The 25,947-nt window shown below is 30.3% G+C and overlaps 1 protein-coding gene and 1 long non-coding RNA gene across 2 annotated transcripts in view; both read left to right on the top strand.

The window, feature by feature from the left end:
- LOC142232372 (ATP-binding cassette sub-family B member 10, mitochondrial) overlaps positions 1 to 25,947 on the top strand; it is a 115,537-nt gene that overhangs the window by 17,934 nt on the left and 71,656 nt on the right. Inside the window, exons 2-3 of the mRNA XM_075303158.1 lie at positions 12,816 to 13,025; positions 13,081 to 13,283. Coding sequence (XP_075159273.1) covers positions 12,816 to 13,025; positions 13,081 to 13,283 — 413 coding nt within the window. The remainder of the gene's footprint in view (positions 1 to 12,815; positions 13,026 to 13,080; positions 13,284 to 25,947) is intronic.
- Positions 15,991 to 17,480, top strand: LOC142232373 (uncharacterized). Its single transcript, XR_012721108.1, has 2 exons — positions 15,991 to 17,165; positions 17,233 to 17,480. It is a non-coding gene; the product is annotated as an uncharacterized LOC142232373 (long non-coding RNA).

Genomic DNA, 25,947 nt, shown 5'->3' with positions numbered 1-25,947 from the left:
TAGAGTATTGTTTACATTTTAAAAACACAATTCGATGTTTTAATGGAGCGAATCCATTTGCTATTTTCTTTTTTATATAGAGTTCTTTTTAATATTATACTTATTCGATGTAATGGGAAAAATGATACGGCGAAAGCACTAAGACATTTGGTTATAAAAAACCGGCACATCCAGTCAGTGTGCGCGATGAAGAAAAACAAGTTTAAACCCAAAAGCAACTGAGCTAAATCAATAACTATTTTCACCAAAATATTTAATTTTAATTAGCGTTTTTGTTTTTTGTTACAATAAATTGTTTAATTTTTAACATCAATTCAATATAAAATCACTTAAATATATAAACATTAATTTTATTGACCAACCATCTTACCACAAATTACCTTACAATGAGTTAGTGGTTGATAATTTAAGAGGACATTTACAGTTGTGTAAAAAATAATAAGGGCAGACGCAGTCACCGTCTTTTATGTTTACGAATTCATATAAAATGAACGATTTTTTGATAAAAGAAATTTGGTGTGCAATATATGCGGACGACATTAAGAAATATTGTTAAAATTCTCTTCCCTTCGTTTTCATAACAAAACAATTTCTTTGCAATATGTGTGGTTTCTTCTGTGAAAAATACATAAGCGTAGGAAGGCCTCTGGGTAGGGAGCTTAACCCCCCAGAAAAATTTGAAGTTTGAAGTCTGATATTTATAATATAAACCCAGCAAAAATTCTCATTACCCGGTAATCTTGTAGGTAAGCCTGTTTAAAAATGAATAACCACTTATTAATTGGCATCGCTCCGGAGTACATTTACATACGCATGTCCACCGTCTTTTGAAAGTGTAATGTGAATGAGGTATAATAAACCATTTATTTAAAACATAGTATGGTAATGTCATTAATTTCAAACACAATTATTATGAAATATTCGTGAAGAATATTCCTTAACGGAACATTTTTCAGAATTACCGTTACATAACATATTCTTTTTGAGTTTTTTTTTAAATGCTCAATAATGTGAATAATTATACTTAATGGTACTATCATTTATTCTATTTTATTAAGTCATTAACAACCAAATGCAATACATTTTGAGAATATCAATTCGAAAATTACCGAGAAGTATTTATTATTGTCATTACAAGTTAGTCATTATAACTCACCGCAATGTAATGCAATGTGTAATGACAGCTTTACTCCTGGTAATGTAAATTGTAATGAGATGTGGTTACCTAGTTTTTGCTGGGAAGCTGTGGTTGAACTTATGTTTAGTCAGTTTAATTTAAAAAAATAGTAATTAATATTAAAACTATTCTTTCATATAGTAATATCTTAATAATGCTGCAAAAACACGTCGCCAAAAAAGAAGTGAAAATGTTCTTTTTTGGGTCCGGAAGTGGTGCAAGATTGGCGGAGAAGCATTGGATGTAATATGAACTTGTCATAGGACGAATGTCCACCTTTTCAACAGCTGTTGCAATGAATTTGCATCTCTACTTAAGGTGAGATCCGAATTCAGTGTTTTGAATATGAATTAAAAAATTTTGTGATATTTTCTCAAATAAATAATTTTTATATTTTTTAATGTATTCTGACGCTTGTTTGAAATGTTTTCCTCGAATATTTTCAAAAATTATCGATTTTACTATAATGGATTTAGTTTTGTGGCAAAATTTGTATAATTTGTACCATTTTATTTATTCTTACTCTTTTTTAAACTATTTGAAAAAAGGAAAACAAAAAGTTACACATTAAAATATGAAAAAAATGAATTAAAAAAACTTCCTGTGTAGTTAAAATAATTGAGGTCATTTTTGGAAGTGCTTTTAAAGTTGTGCCTTTAGAACAACTCACATTTTTTTGCTGGGAAAAGTGTGGAACTACCTTTAGTTGCTTCATTATAAATTAATTGTCGAGTTATTTTGATGTCTAATTTTTTATTCAATTTTATGAAATAAAACATTAATTGAACCTATAAGTTCAGTCTATAAATTTTTAGCTATAGCCCCCCCTATAGCCCGCTAGGAAAATTGACTAGCTACGCTAATGGAAAAATAATAACAGTTTTGCGTTTTGGTAAAATAACAATACAACAAATTAAACCCCTTTTTGTTTGTAAGTAAATGCCTAAAACATATTCATAGCTTCACATTAATTGCTAAATAAAGTGCACTTTTGTTAACTGTTTGTGAAATATGGGTAGAAAAAGCACTACGACCGAGCTACCTAAAATAGTATTAAAAATTTAATCAAAAATTCCTACAAGATACATATTATAAAAATATTTGGTATATTTAAAACCAATGGCGAAAATGCCAATAAATAGGTTACCAAGGGTGAAATTCGTGGCAGAAAACCTAAAACTACACCTACTATGAAGAGATTATCAATTTATGGGTAAAAAATCCATTTATCTCATCTAAATAAATAAATGATTTAATTATTGACGTTGATTCGAAAAACACACATTGGAAATGAATGTAGAGTCGGTACTGCAAGAAAAATTTCATTGTCGTCCAAAAAGAATATTATACAATGACTAAAGTTTGCTAAAAGTCAAATCGATTGGCGTAAGCAAAAATGGCGCAAATATTTTGAGGGGCAATGAAAAAAAAAAATAAACTTGTCTTCTTCTGATAGAGGTGTCCACTATGTAAGAAGACCTATCCATCAAGAATTCAATCCAAAATATACTTTGAAGACGGTACAAAACGGTGGTAGCGTATGCAGCTTATCTGTTTTTGTCAAAATACAATGATGTCGTATGCCAAAGAAAATATGCCACCCAAATAGGACTTCCAGCAGGATAATGACTACAAGCTTATGGCAAGGTACACAAAGAAGAGGTTCCAGGACAATAAAATCAATGTGTTAGAATAAGCGGTACAATAATTTTTGTAAAAATTTGGTCAATTCAATGTCTAGAATATGTTCTACTGTTCTGGATAACGGAGAATCCGCAAATAAGTACTAATATAACACGACAGCTTTATGGTAAAAAATTAGTATAAATAAATATTTAGTTGTATTTAATTTAGTAAAAGGTTTAAACGTTCATGGAGTGTCCATATTTTTTTCACACGTATATATAATTTATAACAAATTACAAAAATATCGAATTACTCGTACAATAGTAACCCAAATTTTGTTTCTATTTTGTCTCTTCCTTTTAAGAAAAAATAATCGTTTAAACAAGAAAGAATTTTCGTTTTTTCGGTTTTTAATAGCTGTAGTTACTCATTTAGTGACTATTTTATGGTAAGATAATGACAACTGTATAATTAGCTAGTCAGCCTATGTTACCTCTTGTATTATCAGCCAAAATCAAACTCAGTTTGAGCTAACTTTTGGTTAGATGAAACTTATTCAGAGGTGAGTGAGAACTGACTCGTTCCATTCAGCGTTTTCGTTACTGCCTCTAAATAGCTAAATTGGCTCTTTTTGTCCTGTTGGCCATTTTCTGTCTCCAAAATTGGGTCTTTTTAATTTTTCTGGCCCTTTCTAACTCTTTTTGGCTCATGTTTAGTAATTTCCTAATTAAAGTGACTAAATTTAAGGCTAAATCAAAAAAGTGACAAGGGAAATGTAAATCAGGTTATGAGATTGGAAAAATTTGGTGTAACAACCATGTTAAACAATAAAATCTTAAATAAATCCATATAGACCATAATGGCGTTGGTTGATTAACCCTTTGACTACCGATGTGCACTTAGGAGGACATTCGAAAACGACAGCAGACTATTTCCCCAATCAGTTTCGATTTAGTTCTCTACTTACTTTAAAGTAGATGTTTTAATCTAAGCTATAAATATTTTCTATATTGGTAAGCACTATAATGCATTTTCATAAACTTCTTTAACATTAACAAAACATACCAAATTTTGAGACCATTGTTCTACTGTACACACAAAAAATTATCACCCAAATTTTTTTCAATTAATCAATTGAATTTGGAAACGGATTCAATTAATATGTTAATTGATTCAATTAATTATTTAATCAAATTTATCACAATGGACTGAATAGTCTAAGTGAGACTGATACATCGGGCTGCCACCTAACCACCTAACCTTAATCAAATCCGTTTCCAATTAAAATTTTAATTGATTCAATCAATTTGTTAATCAATTCGAAAATAATTTTCAATTACAAAGTGTGCAACAACAAATGGCCACGTGGTAAAGGTTTGAAAAAATATATGACAGAATGCATTTGAAATTACCTTGTGTTTTGTGGTATTGTAAACATGGAAAACAATCTACGTTTATTGAAGGTAAGCAATTGTGAATATAGTTTTCCATTGAAGCCTGTTTACATTAAACGGACTAAAATAATATATTTTTTATTAATTTCTTTTAGTGACTCGAAATTGACCAATCAATCCCATCAACTCCATCATTTTATCAAATATATAAGAATTGATCTTTTAAAATTATTTATCTTTTTCACTTCTAGTTTCCTTAAAACCAAGAGCGTATGGGTTTGTTGGAAGTTCACCTTGAAGTTGCGAAGTAGCGTTGGCATTAAATTTAATTTTTGTTTTACCTGCCTTTTTCAGTTTGAACCCAAGTAGAGAGCAGTATATCTGATATATAAACTACTGAGCTGGATTATGTAATTGTAAAAACGTTCTTTCTTTTGGATTTAAAAATATGAAAAATATCCGAAAATTATTAAAAAATGTATTTTCCACTATATTTTTTTCTATTTCCAGAATTTGCTAAGTATCATCAATATAATACCAAATATTACATTGTTTTGCCATTATTTTTGTCTTTGATTGGTTCTAGTTTTAATAGACGATTTCAATGTGTGGAAATTTTGGAAAGGATTTGTTACTAAAATTATATTACCGAGCTCCTTAATACACCTTTTTATGCTAAAACACTACAACTGCAAAAGAAGATTATAAACATGCAACCTTGAATTTGATATCCTATGCAGGTAATGTTTCAAAATTAACTTTTAATTGAACAAAATTAAATTCGAATTATTCTGTTTACTATCAGAAAAACTAATTTAGCTTACAGGCTGCTGATTTTTTTTAATTAAAAATTTAATAGACTTGTCACGGAATCAATTAATTGTGTGATAGAATCAATTAAAAACGTGATACATAAAATTCAATCACAGTTTTAATTTAGCTTACAGGCTGCTGATTTTTTTTAATTAAAAATTTAATAGACTTGTCACGGAATCAATTAATTGTGTGATAGAATCAATTAAAAACGTGATACATAAAATTCAATCACAGTTTTAATTGAATCAATTAAAATTTTAATTAATTTCACGACAAACATCAATCAACTATCTTAATTGAAATTGCCTATAAATTTCAATCAAAAAATTATATATTGCGCCCCAAAATCGTATTTAGTTTTATTTGAAATAAAATAAAATATGTGTTTCTTATAAAACATATTCAATATTTTATAATTTTTTGAATTATGCAATAGACAAATAAATTTGGTTCTTGTCATTTGTGTGTTTTGTTCTAACATAACTTACACATACAATTACTATCAATAACAACTATATGGTAAATAAACTATATAAATCATTATCTTCCTTATCATAATAACCATGTCAGCATGTCCCTTCTAATATGTAGATGCGCCTAGATTTCCAATAAATCAGCAGCCTGTAAGCTAAATTAATTTTTCTGAAAGTAAACAGAATAATTCGAATTTTGTTAAACATTACATGCATAGAATATCAAGTTCAATTCTTAGTTCCAGGTTGCAGATTTATAATCTTCTTTTACAGTTGTAGTCTTTTAGCATAAAAGGGTGTATTAAGGAGCTCGGTGATTTAATTTTAGTAACAATTCCTTTCCAAAATTTCTACATTAAAATTTGAACGAATCAAAGACAAATATAATGAGAAAGCAATGTAATATTTGGTATTATATTGATGATACTTAGCAAATTCTGAAAAAAAAAAATATATATAAATGGAAAATACATATTTTTATTATTTTCGGATATTTTTCATATTTTAAAATCCAAAAGAATTCTTTCTTTTTTACCATTACATAATTCAGCTCATTAGTTTAAAACAAAAATGCAATTTAATGCCAACGCAATTTCAAGGTGAATCTTCCAACAAACCCATACTGCCCTTGGTTTTAAGAAAACTAGGAGTGAAAAAAAAATATAATGTTAAAAGATCAATACGGTAACCAACTTTTGATTTCAAACATACTCTTATATATTTGATCAAATTATGGAGTTGATGGGATTGATTGGTCAATAAAAGAAATGAATAAAAATATATCATTTTAGTCCGTTTAGTGTAAACAGGCTTCAATGGAAAACGGTATTCACATTTCACAATTTCTTACCTTCAATAAACGAAAATTGTTTTCCATTTTTACAATACCAAAAACACTAACACAGGTAAAAATAAATTTCATATGCGTTCTATCATATATTTTTTCCAACCTTTACCACGTGGCCATTTGTTGTTGCACACTTTATTTATTTCAACCCTTTGCTATGATTTGTTCTTGCGTTTAAAATATTTAAGTACACATTTTGAATGCAGCAGACAGAATGTCGCCAATCATGTTTTTCAATTTACGCGAAAAACAAAAACCCAACCGTTCGTTACGAGTTACTTCCACAGACTGATCTCTCCATCATACATTGTTGAATAAATACCCATTCTCTTGTTCTCTTTTCGCTCTTTCCATTGCTCAAAATTATTCAAATTCAATTACAAAGATGATTGGATCAATCACATGTGTAATTGGAAACCGAAAAATTTTCAATCACGTTTGTAATTGAAAATTATTTCCGAATTGATTAACAAATTGATTGAATATTTTAATTGGAAACGTAACAAATATCAATAATTTTTTTAATTGGTTTTTATACGGATTTGATTAAATTATTAATTGAATCAATTAACATATTAATTGAATCCGTTTCAAAATTGAATTAAGTGTTTAATTGGAAAAATTTTGGTGATAATTTTTTGTGTGTAATTGTATGTCTAAGTTGTGTTAGAACGAAACACACAAATAACAAAAAACCAAATTCTTTAGTCTATAGCATAATTCAGAAAAATAATATATGAAGATTTTTTATAAGAAACGCATATTTTCTTTTATTTCAAATAAAACTAAATAAGATTTTGGTTGAAATTTATTGTCAATATCAATTAATAATTTAATTGAATCAATCAAATAGTTGATTGATTTTTGTCGCGAAATTAATTGAAATTTTAATTGATTCAATTAAAACTGTGACTGCATTTTATGTCTAAAACCAATCACATTTTTAATTGATTCAATCACACAATTGATTGATTCCGTGACAAACTTCTATTAAATTTTTAATTGAAAATCGTGTTGAAGACACTTCAATTAAAACAAGTATATACGGCCGTAAGTTCGGCCAGGCCGAATCTTATGTAACCTCCATCATGGATTGCGTAGAAACTTCTACTAAAGACTGTCATCCACAATCGAATTACTTGGGTTGCGGTAACACTTGCCGATGGCAAGGTATCTTAAATAATCCTTAACACCGTCTTCTAAATTGTAAGTTAGTCCATACGGGGGATACCGTGTGAAGAAGCGTCGGCCGCGGCATATATCGGTAATTCCGGGTTGTAATGAGTTAAAAGAAGGGGCGATGAGATAATCTTCTTAAACTCATCTAATGACGCCTGACAATCTGGGGTCCATCGAAATGGTGTGTCTTTTTTCAATAGGTCATCTAGAGGCTTGCGTAAATTTCTCATGTTGCTGACAAATTTACCGTAATGGTTGATAGAACCCAGAAGGCTTCGAACTTCTGATATATTTTGAGGTACCTTTAGGTTTCGAATTGATTTTGTTGGGATCGGGTCGACTGCCCTCTTGGCTGATGACTTGTTCGAGGTACGTTATTTGGTTTTTGAAAAATTGGCATTTTTCAAACTTGAGCTTGAAACCAAATTCTTGACTTCTCTGTAAAAGCAAATTCAAGTTAGTAAATTGATCAGTAATTGTCAGAAAGCATAATGTCATCTATGTATCCTTTTGCTCCATCTATGCCGCTGCAAAGTTGGTCCACTATCCTCTGAAATGCCCCTGGATCCGATTTGATGCCGGGCGTCAAGCGGTTGAATCTATCCAGACCCTTGTGGGTGTTGATAGTAAGAAGCTCTTTACTATCGTCGTCAACTTCCACTTGAAGGTAGGCGTCTGATAGGTCAAGATGACTAAAAATTGTTGCTGTATGACAATCGGAGAGCATTTCATCTGGCGTTGGTAACGGATATTGATTAGACTCAACGATTGAATTTAGTCCAGTTGAGTAATCTGCACAAATTCTAATTTTTCCGTTCCGTTTAATCACTACTATTGGTGCTGCATACCTTGACGTCTCCACTGGTGTAATTATGTTGGCTTTCTCAAGTCTTTCCAATTCATTTTCGATTTATACTCTTGCCGCATATGGGACTGGTCGCTTTGGAACAAAAATTTCTTTTGCATCGGGCAGTAATTGAATTCTAACTTGTGTTTTTATACAAAGTCCGATACTTGAATAGTCAAATACAGCTTGATATATCAAGCTATCAACTATAGTTAGATTTTAATGTCGCCTTTTCATCGTCAAGAGAAATTTGACGATACCACATCGAAATTGGTTTGTCCCAGAGTTCAAATGCTTGTATCCAATCGATACCCATGATATTGAGTTGATCTACATCTGTGAGGTAGCACTGCAAATATTTTGTGATGTTGTTCATGGTGACATTTACCTTGAACTTAGCTAGAAGTTTAATGTTGTTTGTGTTGGCGTCACTAGCACTGTCAGTGGTGGTATGAGCTTCGGGTTTGCCGATATTTTTCCATGTTGTCTCAGAAATCATGGAGATGTCTGATGCTGTGTAATTTCACAGGTTTGTCGTTGAAATTTACAGTGACATACTTACGAAGTTCCTTGAAGTTTAGTTGTTTTGTTGTGAAAACTGCCGTTGTGCGAAAATTGTTTTTGGACTTTTTGTTGTTTTTCGGCTTTGTTCCACTATGAGACGGTTTTGTTGAATTGTCAGTTCTTGCACTTGTGCAGTAGTTGTCCTTGTGTCCAGTTTGATGACATCTGGAACATCTGTGATCTCGATAGGGACAGAATTTAACATAATGTAAATCTCCACAAAACCAACAGGGTGTTTTTGGTGTTCTGTCTGCATGCTTGAAATCGCTTTTTGCCTTCGAAACAGCACAAATTACCTTTTGTTGATTTTCGATCAAAGTATTGTCTGCTTTCAGGTCTAAGATCCTTTGGTTGCGTCCACCAATTTGTCCAAATTCATGCCGACGGTTTCTTCATCGAGCATTTTGAGAAGACGTATCCGGATTTCATTGTCTTTACTGGACTTGAGACCAAGTACGAAAATAAAACACTTGAATTGATTGGGTTGCAATTCGTTCATTTTAAAAAAGTTCGCACTGCAAGTTTACGCGACTTTCGTACTCTCTGAAGTCTTCATTGTCTGCCTTTGCCAGCTGTAGACATCTGTAGCGCTGTGCAACTTGTGTTTCAGTTTTCCCAAAAATTTTGTTAGACGATCGATTGTGTCCTTCAGTAGCATTTCTGTGGGTTTCTTTGGCAGAACGTAGTTGGTGAAGCGTTCGTGGACTTGATTTGACATTTTTCTCCAAAGAAGAGCCACTTTGTCATGGTGTTCCAAAGAACTTGCTTCCCTTTCGAACACATGTTCGAAACGGTTGTACCATGTCTGGAATGTGAGACCACTTTCAGGTTCATAGACGAACTCTGTCATTGAGTGTACTAATGACTCCACAAGTGCAGCTGTTGATGTGCCTGAGTTTGTTTGGGAAATTGCAGTGGATGAGGATGACTCCTTCCCCCTTGATTAGTTCTGCGAGTTTCTCGAGCAACTGTGCGTTCATGGCTTTTTGTTGTTCAGCCAAAATTCTTACAATTTTGTCGTCGGACATGTTTCTGATAAGAATTTCACCATAACTTGAATAAAATTAGAAAAAATTTTATTGTTCCGCCCTCGTCGCCACAATTGTTGTGCTTTTATGTTAAATAAAAGATCATGATTGTTAATTTTAACAATAAAATGCAAAGTGTTTTATTCTTATGCTCTTAACAGTGGTAAAACTATATATAAAAAAAAAACGCGGTTGAACTTGTTGCTTCGTGCGCATCAGTTGTTGCTCTCTTGCTATCTCTGTCTAGCAATGTCTGTATTATTGCTGTTGCGAATTATTGTGTTTATGATTATAGGGTTACCCCCTAACATTATCTATAGAAATAAAATTTTGACAAAATTTTCTACAGAAATACAATTTTGACAAAACTTTCTATAGTAATAAAATGTTGACAAAACTTTCTATAGAAATAAAATTTTGGTAGATTATTTTCGGCGGTATGGACCAATTTTTGTGTGATTAGCCATTGGCTATATATTACATATAGACCGATATGGACCAATTTTTGCATGGCTGTTAGCGGCCATATACTAGCGCATGTACCAAATTTCAACAGGCTCGGATGAATTTTGCTCCTCCAAGAGGCTCCGGAGGTAAAATCTGGGGATCTGTTTATATGGGGGCTATATATAATTATGGACCTACACCCAAAGAAATTTGTTAGTAGGGACAGCAGAAAAGTCTGCTAAAACAGCAGAAAGTCTGCTGAAAAAGGGACAGCAGTCACTGTTTGCTGAAATAGCAAACATTTCCTGCTATTTTTGAAGCTCGATTACACTAAAACATGTTTTATTTTGGCTACAACAAATAAAAATGTCAACTTAGGAGCTATCCTAACATAATTAAAACAATATTTTATGAATATCTATAGGATTTGACCAAAAATCTGAATATTTATCGAATTGAGGCATAACAGCAAACAAAATGTTTGCTGATCGTATTTAGGAGCTTGTAGATATATTACAGTGCAAAAATATACCAAAAACTACTTTTGGTTCTTAAATATGCTTTGGGGAAAAATTTTATAAATTGTTGTTCACTTGGCCCTGAAGTACAAAAATATAACAGCAGACAACGACTGCTGTTTTTAGCAGACTTTTTTCTATGAGTGTATATTTTTCAACCGGATTGGATGAATTTTGCTCCTCCAAGAGGCACCGTATGTCAAATCTGGAGATCGGTTTATATGGGGGCTATATATATTTATGGACCGATAGGACCAATTTTTGCATACGCCATATACTAACACCACTACCAAATTTTAAGCGGATCGGATGAATTTTGCTCCTCCAAGAGGCTCTGCAAGCCAAATCTGGGGGTCGGTTTATATGGGGGCTATACGTAAAAGTGGTCCGATATGGCCCATTTGCAATACCATCCGACCTACATCAATAACAACTACTTATACCAAGTTTCAAGTCGATAGCTTGTTTCGTTCGGAAGTTAGCGTGATTTCAACAGACTGACGGACGGGCGGACGGACATGCTCAATTCGACACAGAATTTCACCACGACCCAGAATATATATACTTTATGGCGTCTTAGAGCAATATTTTGATGTGTTACAAACGGAATGACAAAGTTAATATGTTATATCCATCCTATGGTGGAGGGTATAAAAATTATTATTAGTGATTGAAATAAAAAAATGTGTGTGTAGTAAATGGAAATAATACAAAAACAATAGCAGATATTATTTGGGATTCTTTTTTGAACTTTTTTAAAAGTTCGAAACGTCAATCATGGTATAAGGGACACAAAAATATTTTCGAAGCCTCTGAACTAAAATCTTGAAATCTTAAAATCGTGATAGATTAGGTTTGATGTATTAGAAATTTTTCAACAATGAAGAAAAAAGAATTAAAATCTTCTGAAACCCTCAACAAAATGCATGTCATATAAAAATGGGACCATGCCCACGCACGGCAGTGCTTGTGCGGAGCTTGCTTCTTCCTATGAGAAATTAGGTAAGTAATGAACTAAGTTCAAGTTTGTGATGAATGAATATCAGCATTTAATACCGACATAGAAGGACAGATTTTGATTTCATATTTAAATGCAAAAACCGTTATCTGCAAAATGAAAATGTTAAAAATTCAAGCCCAAATTCTTTTATTGCAATTGAATTAAACGCGTAACAGTTTTTCTTTGAAGAATGTACTCTTATGCTCTTATGAATTATTAATGCGTTAAAAATAAAAAAAAATAAATTTTGCTATTTTTATGAATTTGACAACACGTGTTAAAGTATAGTATCTTACATGGAAAGTTAGATTTTGAGTCACCTGTGATACAGTTATGACTAACCATTTATTAGTTTAAAGTTAGCTCAATTTCCTACAGATGACTAACCATTTATTAGTTTCTTAGCTCAATTTCCTGCAGGATCTCTTTTTTAGTTTACTAAAAATTATTTTTTATAATATTGATGGAATAATTTCATTTAAAATACTGATGTGAAAAATTCCCGGGAAAGCCGAAGAAAAGTGGCAGGCAATGGCTGCTATATCACAAACCAATAATTGCTTCCCTTTTTCGGCAGACTTTCTATTGTTTTTCATTTTTTTTTTTATTTTAAAAGAAACTTAATAAGTCGTACTGGTTCCTAGTTCAAATTCTGTTAAATTTGCCAACTTGCATATGTACTATTGTAATATGTGTAAAATTGTCAAGAACTGGATTATCATATTCCCGTTTTATTTAATAACTAGTAAAGCTCTGTATTATTTTTTTGGAAATTGTTTTCCAAAACTTTACTTTTAAGTTGTCAAATTCAAAACCGTCTCATTGGAAATAAACAACAAATTTTAATAAACATTTTTTAAATTATAATTAATTGAGTTGTGTTGGTAACTTTTTTTTAGCTGCCATCGGATGTTTGGTCGTTTCTTCTGGCATAACAATGAGTGTTCCATTTGTTCTCGGGAAAATACTAGATGTTATATTTGACAAGGATAAGGAATGGTCTCAGCATGCATTAAACAACCTAAAACAAATTTCTTTGATATTGTGTGGCGTTTTCTTGATTGGTGGACTTGCTAACTTTGGGCGAATTTATCTATTCAACAGTGCCTGTATGTTGAACAATTACCTAAATTGACCAAAATACATGTCGTTAACTAATTTCAGCTTTGCGCATTGTTCGTGATTTACGTTCTAAATTATATCGCTCCATTATAAATCAAGAAGTGGGTTGGTTTGATAAAAAAGGAACTGGCGAACTTGTGAATCGTCTTGCCACCGATACGTATTTAGTAGGCAATTCTCTTAGCCAAAATCTGTCCGATGGATTGCGTTCAACTGTAATGGTGCTTGCAGGTACCACAATGATGGTAAGTACTACAGGCAACAACTAATTTTTTTTAATGATGAGTCCTTGTGAATCATGAATGGGGTATTTTCTTCAGTAAATAAATTTATTTTTAGCTTTAATATGCGTAAAAGATTATTTGAATTCAAATAGTATAATATTTATTTATGTATTTATTCAGTACTGGGTTTTCAATGCCTTGTTTTTATTTATTGTGTCTATAAACAACTTATCGTATACAATAAGGAAATTCGGTCTTTCCATATTAATTGTTAATGTGCGGATGCACAGGTTACCCATAGCCAATTCATTTCATATCTATTAAATTTTAACCCTTCTGTGCGTATTGTGGTCCCGCTGGATCTTTTTAATTTTTCTTCATACATAACTTTATCTTTTATATTTGCAGTGTGATGGTATATGACTTCTTGTATTAAAGTGTTTTATGTTGAAAACTTAAAATTTATATGTGATTGAATCATTAAATAGGGTTTTTATAGGTATTTTAAAAAGTTCAGTGTAATTCGGTAGATATATTCACTATAGTGAAAGTTATTTGAACTTCATAGAAATCGCGGTCGATCTAAGTTTTCATATTACTATACATATTCCAGACTCATCGGCTCCTGGAATTTGGCAAGATGTGCCTCAATTTGGACCAAGTTTGAAGCAACCACTATGCACATAATACTGTGAACAAAACGAACGCCACTAAAAAAATCGTATAGTTTTTCCATCAAAAATCCAGTTTGTTCAGAACATTGACCTACACACAAAAAGTTATCACCGAAATTTTTACAATTAATCCCTTAATTGAATTTGGAAACGGATTCAATTAATATGTTAATTGATTATTGTTACGTTTCCAATTAAAATTTTAATTGATTCAATCAATTTGTTAATAAATTCGGAAATAATTTTCAATTACAAATGTTTTCCGTTTCCAATTACACATGTGATTGATCCAATCACCTTTGTGATTGAAATTGAATAATTTTGAGCGATGGAAAGAGCGAAAAGGGAACAAGAGAATGGGTATTTATTCAACAATGTATAATGGAGAGATCAGTCTGTGGAAGTAACTCGTACACACAAAAAATTATGACCAACATTTTTTCAATTAAACACTTAATTGAATTTGGAAACGGATTCAATTAATATGTTAATTGATTCAATTAATTATTTAATCAAATCCGAATAAAAACCAATTAAAAAAATGATTGCTATTTGTTACCTTTCCAATTAAAATATTAATTGATTCAATCAAATTGTTAATCAATTCGGAAATAATTTTCAATTACAAACGTTATTGAAAATTTTTCCATTTCCAATTACACATGTGATTGATCCAATCACCTTTGTGATTGAAATTGAATAATTCTGAGCAATAGAAAGAGCGAAAAGAGAACAAGAGAATGGGTATTTATTGAGCAAGGTATGATGGAGAGATCAGTCTGTTGAAGTAACTCATAACGAACGGTTGGGTTTTTGTTTTTCGCGTAAATTGAAAAACATGATTGGCGACATTCTGTCTGCTGCATTCAAAATGTGTGCATAAATATTTTGAACGCAACAACAAATCATAGCAAAGGGTTGAAATAAATAAAGTGTGCAACAACAAATGGCCACGTGGTAAAGGTTTGAAAAAAAAAATATATGAGAGAACGCATTTGAAATTACCTGTGTTTGTGTTTTGTGGTATTGTAAAAATGGAAAACAATCTACGTTTATTGAAGGTAAGAAATTATGAAATGTGAATACTGTTTTCCATTGAAGCCTGTTTACATTAAACGGCTTCAATGGAATATATATTTTTTTCATTTCTTTTAGTGACCAATTTGATTTCGTGAAATTAACCAATCAATCCCATCAACTCCACCATTTTATCAAATATATAAGAATATGTTTGCAATAAAAAAAGTGGGTACCGTATTGATCTTTTAAAATTATAATTTTTTTCACTCCTAGTTTTCTTAAAACCAAGAGCGGTATGGGTTTGTTGGAAGATTCACCTTGAAGTTGCGAAGTGGCGTTGGCATTAAATTGCATTTTTGTTTTACCTGCCTTTTTCAGTTTGAACCCAAGTAGAGAGCAGTATATCTGATATATAAACTAATGAGCTGAATTATGTAATGGTAAAAAAGTTCTTTCTTTTGGATTTAAAAATATGAAAAATATCCGAAAATAATAAAAATATGTATTTTCCATTTATATTTTTAACTATTTCCAGAATTTGCAAAGTATCATCAATATAATACCAAATAGTACATTGCTTTCCCATTATTTTTTGTCTTTGGTTGTTTCAAATTTTAATAGACGATTTCAATGTGCGGAAATTTTGGAAAGGAATTGTTACTAAAATTAAATTACCGAGCTCTTTAATACACCTTTTATGCTAAACGACTACAACTGCAAAAGAAGATTATAAATATGCAACTTGGAATTTGATATTCTATGCAGGTGATGTTTAATAAAAGTAATTTTTAATTGAATAAAATTAAATTCGAATTATTCTGTTTACTTTCAGAAAAACTAATTTAGCTTACAGACTGCTGATTTATTGGAAATCTAGGCGCATCTAAATATTAGAAGGAACATGCTGACATAGTTAATATGATAAGGAAGATAATGATTTATATAGTTTATTTTTGTAACCCCTTAGATGTTATTGATCATAATTGTATGTCTAAGTTATGTTAGAACAAAACACACAAATGACAAGAACCAAATTTATTTGTCCATTGCATAATTCAAAAAATTTTTTCCGTTTCCAATTACACATGTGATTAATCCAATCACCTTTGTGATTGAAATTGAATAATTTTGAGCAATGGAAAGAGCGAAAAGAGAACAAGAGAATGGGTATTTATTGAGCAAGGTATGATGGAGAGATCAGTCTGTTGAAGTAACTCATAACGAACGGTTGGGTTTTTGTTTTTCGCGTAAATTGAAAAACATGATTGGCGACATTCTGTCTGCTGCATTCAAAATGTGTGCATAAATATTTTGAACGCAACAACAAATCATAGCAAAGGGTTGAAATAAATAAAGTGTGCAACAACAAATGGCCACGTGGTAAAGGTTTGAAAAAAAAAATATATGAGAGAACGCATTTGAAATTACCTGTGTTTGTGTTTTGTGGTATTGTAAAAATGGAAAACAATCTACGTTTATTGAAGGTAAGAAATTATGAAATGTGAATACTGTTTTCCATTGAAGCCTGTTTACATTAAACGGCTTCAATGGAATATATATTTTTTTCATTTCTTTTAGTGACCAATTTGATTTCGTGAAATTAACCAATCAATCCCATCAACTCCACCATTTTATCAAATATATAAGAATATGTTTGCAATAAAAAAAGTGGGTACCGTATTGATCTTTTAAAATTATAATTTTTTTTCACTCCTAGTTTTCTTAAAACCAAGAGCGGTATGGGTTTGTTGGAAGATTCACCTTGAAGTTGCGAAGTGGCGTTGGCATTAAATTGCATTTTTGTTTTACCTGCCTTTTTCAGTTTGAACCCAAGTAGAGAGCAGTATATCTGATATATAAACTAATGAGCTGAATTATGTAATGGTAAAAAAGTTCTTTCTTTTGGATTTAAAAATATGAAAAATATCCGAAAATAATAAAAATATGTATTTTCCATTTATATTTTTAACTATTTCCAGAATTTGCAAAGTATCATCAATATAATACCAAATAGTACATTGCTTTCCCATTATTTTTTGTCTTTGGTTGTTTCAAATTTTAATAGACGATTTCAATGTGCGGAAATTTTGGAAAGGAATTGTTACTAAAATTAAATTACCGAGCTCTTTAATACACCTTTTATGCTAAACGACTACAACTGCAAAAGAAGATTATAAATATGCAACTTGGAATTTGATATTCTATGCAGGTGATGTTTAATAAAAGTAATTTTTAATTGAATAAAATTAAATTCGAATTATTCTGTTTACTTTCAGAAAAACTAATTTAGCTTACAGACTGCTGATTTATTGGAAATCTAGGCGCATCTAAATATTAGAAGGAACATGCTGACATAGTTAATATGATAAGGAAGATAATGATTTATATAGTTTATTTTTGTAACCCCTTAGATGTTATTGATCATAATTGTATGTCTAAGTTATGTTAGAACAAATAACAAAAACCAAATTCTTTAGTCTATAGTATAATAAAATATTGATTGATTTTTTTTATAAAAATCGCATATTTTCTTTTATTTCAAATAATACTAAATAAGATTTTGGGGGCGCAATATATACGTTTTTTTTTTTTTGATAGAAACTTATTGCCCATATTAATTAATAATTTAATTGAATCAATCAAATAGTTGATTGATTTTTGTCGAAGACATTTCAATTAAAAAAATGATTGAATACGCGATTTTCGTGATTGAAATAAATAAATAAATTGTTTTGTGTACCAAAATAATATATTGTTGCTTGGTACGCATAAGGATACTTGTGACAAACATCAGGGCCTCTAGAATACTTATCAAAAATTTTAACATTATCTGTATTCTATTAAAACCTAAAGAAATCTCTATATTTACAAACAAATATCTACATATACAATTTGTGCGTCATAGAAGACTCCACCTATAGTAAATAATCGAAAAATATCGTAGGAATAACCTCTCAACCACCCGTTTTTTATTGTATACACAAAAACATTTTGATTTTAATCATGAAAATCGCGGATTCAATAATTTTTTAATTGAAATGCCTTCAATCACGAAAATGATAGTATCAATCACCCATTTTGATTGAAAACCAACCAACACGATTTTCAATTAAAAATTTAATTGACTTTTGTCACGGAATCAATTAATTGTGTGATTGAATCAATTAAAAACGTGATTGATTTTTAGCATAAAATTCAATCACAGTTTTATTTGAAATAAAAGAAAATATGTAATATTTTATTATTTTTTGAATTATGCAATGGACAAATAAATTTGGTTCTTGTCATTTGTGTGTTTTGTTCTAACATAACTTACACATACAATTATTATCAATAACAACTATAGGGTGAAAAAATAAACTATATAAATCAGTATCTTCCTTATAATAATAACAATGTCAGCATGTTCCTTCTAATAAGTAGATGCGCCTAGATTACCAATAAATCAGCAGCCTGTAAGCTAAATTAATTTTTCTGAAAGTAAACAAAATAATTCGAACTTAATTGTTAAACATTACCTGCATAGGATATCAAGTTCAATTCTTAGTTCCAGGTTGCAGATTTATAATCTTCTTTTGCAGTTGTAGTCTTTTAGCATAAAAAGGTGTATTAAGGAGCTCGGTAATTAAATTTTAGTAACAATTCCTTTCCAAAATTTCCACACATTGAAATCGTCTATTAAAATTTGAACCAATCAAAGACAAAAATAATGGGAAAGCAATGTAGTATTTGGTATTATATTGCTGATACATTGCAAATTCTGGAAATAGAAACAAATATAAATGGAAAATACGTGGAAGTCTATGATGTCCGAGTTTAAGAACCCTGTTTATATATCTATATACATATATATACATTGAGCTATTTCCCATCTTTAGATTCTCTTAACGAAAAATCGGAGCAGTCCCCCAACATCTAAAGTCGTTTGCGAACAGGCATTTAATATTCTCATCTTATTTTCCTTCGAAATATTTGGGAGGTTATTATACTTCCTCCAAGTAGAATTAATGGCAATTTTAGAGGCAGGAAGATTTTTTTATCAACTCCATGGTAAGTATAACAATTAACCACCTCTATCCGCTGATTTGCAAAGTACCAATCTAAATTAGCCGTGCTTCTGGAACTCTTGCGAAGAACCATAACCTTAGATTTTAATAAATTACCCTTTAAATCCCATACAAAAAAAATTGATTTCAATCACGAAAATCGCGGATTCAATCATTTTTTTAATTTAAATGTCTTCATTTTTGATAAATGTCAAAAATGATAGTATCAATCACCCATTTTGATTGAAAACCAACACGATTTTCAATTAAAAATTTAATTGACTTTTGTCACGGAATCAATTAATTGTGTGATTGAATCAATGAAAAAAGTGATATATTTATAACATAAAATTCAATCACAGTTTTAATTGACTCAATTAAAATTTTAATTAATTTCGCGACAAAAATCAATAAACTATTTGATTCATTCAATTAAATAATTAATTAAAATTGGCTATAAATTTCAATCAAAAAAGTTATATATTACGACCCCAAAATCGTATTTAGTTTTATTTGAAATAAAAGATAATATGTGTTTCTTATAAAACATATTTAATATTTTATTATTTTTTGAATTATGCAATAGACAAATAAATTTGGTTCTTGTGTTTTGTTCTAACATAACTTACAAATACAATTATTATCAATAACACCTACAGGGTTAAAAAATAAATTATATAAATCGTTATCTTCCTTATAATAACCATGTCAGCATGTTCCTTCTAATATGTAGATGCGCCTAGATTTCCAATAAATCAGCAGCCTGTAAGCTAAATTAGTTTTTCTGAAAGTAAACAGAATAATTCGAATTTAATTTTCTTAAATTAAAAGTTAATTTTGTTAAACATTACCTGCATTGAATATCAAGTTCAATTCTTATTTCCAGGTTGCAGATTTATAATCTTCTTTCGCTCGGTGCTCGGTAATTTAATTTTAGTAACAATTCCTTTCCAAAATTTCAACACATTGAAATCGTCTATTAAAATTTGAACCAATCAAAGACAAAAAATAAAGGGAAAGCAATGTAATATTTGGTTTATATTGATGATACTTTGCAAATTCTGGAAATAGAAAAAATATAAATGGAAAATACATATTTTTATTATTTTCGGATATTTTTCATATTTTTAAATCCAAAAGAAAGAACTTTTTTTACCATTACATAATTCAGGTCATTAGTTTATATATCAGATATACTGCTCTCTACTTGGGTTCAAACTGGAAAAGCCAGGTAAAACAAAAATGCAATTTAATGCCAACGCCACTTCGCAACATCAAAGTGAATCTTCCAACAAACCCATACCGATTTTGGTTTTAAGAAAACTTGGAGTAAAAAAAATATAATTTTAAAAGATCAATACGGTACCCACTTTTTTATTGCAAACATATTCATATATATTTGATAAAATTATGGAGTTGATGGGATTGATTGGTAAATTTCATGAAATAAAATTGGTCGCTAAAAGAAATGAATAAAAAATATATTATTTTAGTCCGTTGAATGTAAACAGGCTTCAATGGAAAACGGTATTCACATTTCACAATTTCTTACCTTCAATAAACGTAGATTGTTTTCCATTTTTACAATACCACAAACACAGGTAATTTCAAATGCGTTCTTGTCATATATTTTTTCAAACCTTTACCACGTGGCCATTTGTTGTTGCACACTTTATTTATTTCAACCCTTTGCTATGATTTGTTGTTGCGTTCAACATATTTATGCACACATTTTGAATGCAGCAGACAGAATATCGCAAATCATGTTTTTTTTTTTTTTCAATTTACGCAAAAACAAAAACCCAACCATTCGTTACGAGTTACTTCCACAGACTGATCTCTCCATCATACATTTTTGAATAAATACCCATTCTCTTGTTCTCTTTTCGCTCTTTCCATTGCTCAAAATTATTCAATTTCAATCACAAAGGTGATTAGATCAATCACATGTGTAATTGGAAACGGAAAAAATTTCGATCACGTTTGCAATTGAAAATTATTTCCGAATTGATTAACAAATTGATTGAATCAATTAATATTTTAATTGGAAACGTAACAAATATCAATCATTTTTTAATTGGTTTTTATTCGGATTTGATTAAATAATTAATTGAATCAATTAACATATTAATTGAATCCGTTTCCAAATTCAATTAAGTGTTTAATTGAAAACATTTTGGTGATAATTTTTTGTGTGTAGGGAGCAACACCTTTCGAGGCCATCAATCACCTTCTGGAGATCTACAGAATTATTCACAAGAAGAACAATATCGTCCGCATATAACAAAACCATTATTTCTACATTTGCCACACTCACACCACATGGTAACATGGATAGAAGCGTTAGAAGTCTGATTCTCTTTGTCGATAAGCACGAAAGTTTGTAAATAGGCTATTTCTGGGTATCAAATCGAAAGCGCAAGAGAAATCGACAAAAACGCATATCTTCTCTTCCAATCTAATTCCCTAATCTTGACTATATTAACGAGGTTGAATATACTGTTGAAAATCTTGCAGGCAGAATCAATAAGAGAAAGTCATCTGTAGTTAGTTACTAAATCACCTTTCTTATGAAGAGGTATCAGAACAGATTGCTTAAAGATGCTGGAACTGATTCCGATAGAAAAATATTGTTAAAAGTCCGCAGAAGTAGATCAAGAAAGTTGGTAGGAGCCTATCTGTAAAATTCATATGGGATACCATTCTGACTTGGACATTTTTTAAGTTTAAGGCCCTTAATAACTTATATAATTCGCAATGACCAATTGCGAATTATATCTTTCGAGCAACATCGAACCAAAATATGAAAGAAAATCATTGCTACAAAGAGCAGTCCTTTGTTAAAAATGTCTGTTTTAAAGGTATTAGCTACACACAAGTTTTTTTTTTTTTATTTCAATCACGAATTCAATTATTTATTTAATTGAAATGTCTTCAATCACGAAAATCACCCATTTTGATTGAAAACCAACACGATGTTTAATTAAAAATTTAATTGAATCAATTAAAAACATGTTTGATTTTTACCATAAAATTCAATCACAGTTTTAATCAATTAAATTATTAATTGATATGGGCAATAAATTTCAATCAAAAAATGTATATACGCGCCCCCAATATCTTATTTAGTTTTATTTGAAATAACGGAAAATATGCGTTTCTTATAAAAAATCTTCAATATTTTATTTTTCTGAATTATGCTATAGACCAAAGAATTTTGTTTTTGTTATTTTTGTGTATTAATCTAACATAACTTAGACATACAACTATGATCAATAACAACTAAAGGGTTAAAAAAATAAACGATATAAATTATTATCTTCCTTATCGTATTAACGATGTCAGCATGTTCCTTCTAGTATTTAGGTGCGCCTAGTTTTCCAATAAATCAGCAGTCTGTAAGCTAAATTAGTTTTTCTGAAAGTAAACAGAATAATTCGAATTTAATTTTGTTCAATTTAAAGTTAATTTTGTTAAACATTACCTGCATAGAATATCAAATTCCAAGTTGCATATTTATAATCTTCTTTTGCAGTTGTAGTCGTTTAGCATAAAAGGTGTATTAAAGAGCTATGTAATAAAATTTCGGTAACAATTCCTTTCCAAAATTTCATCACATTGACATCGTCTATTAAAATTCGAATCAATCAAAGTCAAAAATAATAGCAAAACAATGTAATATTTGGTATTATATTGATGATACTTTGCAAATTCTGGAAAAAATATAAATGGAAAATACATATTTTTATAATTTTCGGATATTTTTCATATTTTTAAATCCAAAAGAAAGAACTTTTTACCATTACATAATTCAGCTCATTAGTTTATATATCAGATATACTGCTCTCTACTTGGGTTCACACTGAAAAAGACAGGTAAAACAAAAATACAATTTAATCCCCAACGCTACTTCGCAACTTCAAGGTGAATCTTCCAACAAACCCATACCGCTCTTGGTTTTAAGAAAACTAGGAGTGAAAAAAATTTATAATTTTAAAAGATGAATACGGTACCCACCTTTTGATTGCAAACTTATTCTTATATATTTGATGAAATGATGGAGTTGATGGGATTGATTGGTCAATTTCACGAAATAAAATTGGTCACTAAAAGAAATGAATAAAAAATATATTATTTTAGTCCGTTTAATGTACACAGACTTCAATGGAAAACGGTATTCACATATCACAATTTCTTACCTTCAATAAACGTAGATTGTTCTCCATTTTTACAACACCACAAAACACAGGTAATTTCAAATGCGTTCTGTCATATTTTTTTCACACCTTTACCACGTGGCCATTTGTTGTTGCACACTTTATTTATTTCAACCCGTTGCTATGATTTGTTGTTGCGTTCCAAATATTTATGCACACATTTTGAATGCAGCAGACAGAATATCGCCAACCATGTTTTTCAATTTACGCGAAAAACAAAACCCCAACCGTTCGTTACGAGTTCTTCAACAGACTGATCCTCCATCATACTTTGTTGAATAAATACTCATTCTCTTGTTCTCTTTTCGCTCTTTCTATTGCTCAGAATTATTCAATTTCAATCACAAAGGTGATTGGATCAATCACATGTGTAATTGGAAATGGAAAAATTTTCAATAACGTTTGTAATTGAAAATTATTTCCGAATTGATTAACAATTTGATTGAATCAATTAATATTTTAATTGGAAAGGTAACAAATATCAATCATTGTTTTAATTGGTTTTTATTCGGATTTGATTAAATAATTAACATATTAATTGAAAAAATTTGGGTAATAATTTTTTTGTGTGTAGGTTCCACCAGTCTTTGCTGCAGTTGGCACTATCCAATTTCATCAAGTCATTATTATACGATTGAACCTCCTCCCTACATAATTTTAAAAAGTTTGATCTGGAAGTATACGAACGTATCTTACTACCATCTCATTCGTATGTATCTTTTAAATACTTTTAGATTCCTCAGCATAGCTGATCGTAACCGAAAACCCTTCCAATCGAACCATTTCTTAAATGAGCGTTTTTTCGAATCCCTGCCATATGTCTGGTTTATTTTAATACCTAGAGTACGTATCCGTCCCTCTGGATCCATATCGTTGAATGCTGAGTCACGGCTACTTAGTCTACACTGATAATTAGAGATGTGATACATATTCCAACGTAGTTTCAAGCTCATTGGTTGAGGTTGGTCAATGTTTTTTCCGGTAGGAATTTTTAGTTTAAGGTTTTTAGTTTAAAGTTTAAAGTTTTAGTTTAAAGTTTTAGTTTACACCCTTTACTAAAATCATCTATGTACTGCAAGAAACTACTTCAACAAATGAAAATATTCATTTGATGAGAGGTGACTATGTATTTTGCTCTGCTGAATCCGAAAAAAATGTAAAATTTTTTTATGGAACCGTTTTTGAGATATCCCGTTATGTTTAGGTTTTCGTTCTTTTTTCACTAAAAAATTATATCTCGAGTTAGAAATGTCCGATTAAAGATATTTTCAAAACAACATGTTTTACAGTGACCCTTTTCCGCCGGAAAAGTACAAACCGTTGAAAAAAATGTTTCTCTTCATGGTCGTATAGATGGTAATCTAACATAATTAATAAGACCAACTAGAAGAAAAACTACCGAAAATGACAAAGTTATAAAAGAATTGAGTGAACAAATCCAATGTCAAATCATGAAAATATGAGGAATTCCAACTGCGGTTTATCTACCATACCTATATCAATGTTACCCACAAATGCTTATGTTACTAATTCTTTAATTATGTTACTAATTAATGATGTTACTAATTACTAATTCAGAAAGGGTGGTTTAGAGCAGGACTGTGGAGTCGAGCCAATTTTGCTCGACTCCGACTCCAGCATTTTTCATCAGCTCGACTCCGGAATCGACTCCGGGTAATATAACTAAATCTCATTTTAATACCACTAATTTGTAGTTCTATTTTGAGGGTACCGTAAGTGGATCGATATAAAGTATCGTATTTATGTATGTGTGCAAAAAAGGTCTTAATGTCACATTAGATGCCAATTGAACTCTATATTTCAAATTAAGGGCAATGTTTAATAAATAAATGGTTTTTCAGTTCTTGATTTATTATATATTTGGCAAAACATTTTATAGATCGCTTGAAATATATCATTTGCAGAGTTCTCTCTATTAATGAAACTGTTCCATTCTGTGTGCCCTATTACGAGTAAACTATTTAATTTAAATGAATTAATGTGAACACCGTGTGTTTGTTCAAAAATTCGCGCAAATTTTTTAATTTCTGTTTCTCACACGCTCCAAAAACTAAAAATTCTTTTGCTTGAGTTTGATTATATTGGAGTATAATTAATTTAAATAAGATGTAATTTTATTCTCTTATCTGTTATTGACATTTCTGTTTGATTCTTAATACGGTTTAATGTCTGGCAGGCTGTAAGCCGCAATACCTTAAAATATTATTGTTATTATTCACGCAGAATGCTTCATCCGATGATGAAGAGACTAACGAAGTGGATGTGTATCTAAACTCGGTTAATGAATATGTAGTGTTTAGGGATAACACTCCTAATCTGGTGATAAGGCCTTGCAGATATTTATAAGTTCATAGCGAATGTCTAGAGAGACTCCTGGCTGATTGTCGTACTTTAGTTAAAATTGTTTACAAATATATACACAAATAAATATACTACTACATCTGTTAGAAGTTGAAATTGTTATGAACTATAATGAAGAAATAATGTATTTTATTAATAAATTTATTATTATTTTTACGAAATAAGTCCCCAAAATATTGGCATTTGGCGTTTTAGGGATTTATTTCAGTTTTTGGGGTATAATTTCATAAAATATTTTTGGGATTTATTTCATAATGAAATAAGTCCCCAATTTTGTGAACGTATTTCATTTTTCATTTTGGGGAGTTACACCTACACTTTCGGGAAGACAGGAAATCTTTTCCAA

Source organism: Haematobia irritans, chromosome 3, assembly GCF_050003625.1.
Source record: "Haematobia irritans isolate KBUSLIRL chromosome 3, ASM5000362v1, whole genome shotgun sequence".
NCBI classification, from domain to species: Eukaryota; Metazoa; Arthropoda; class Insecta; order Diptera; family Muscidae; genus Haematobia; species Haematobia irritans.
The sequence above is the reverse complement of the archived record's forward strand: the minus strand, read 5'-3'. Positions and strand labels throughout refer to the sequence as shown.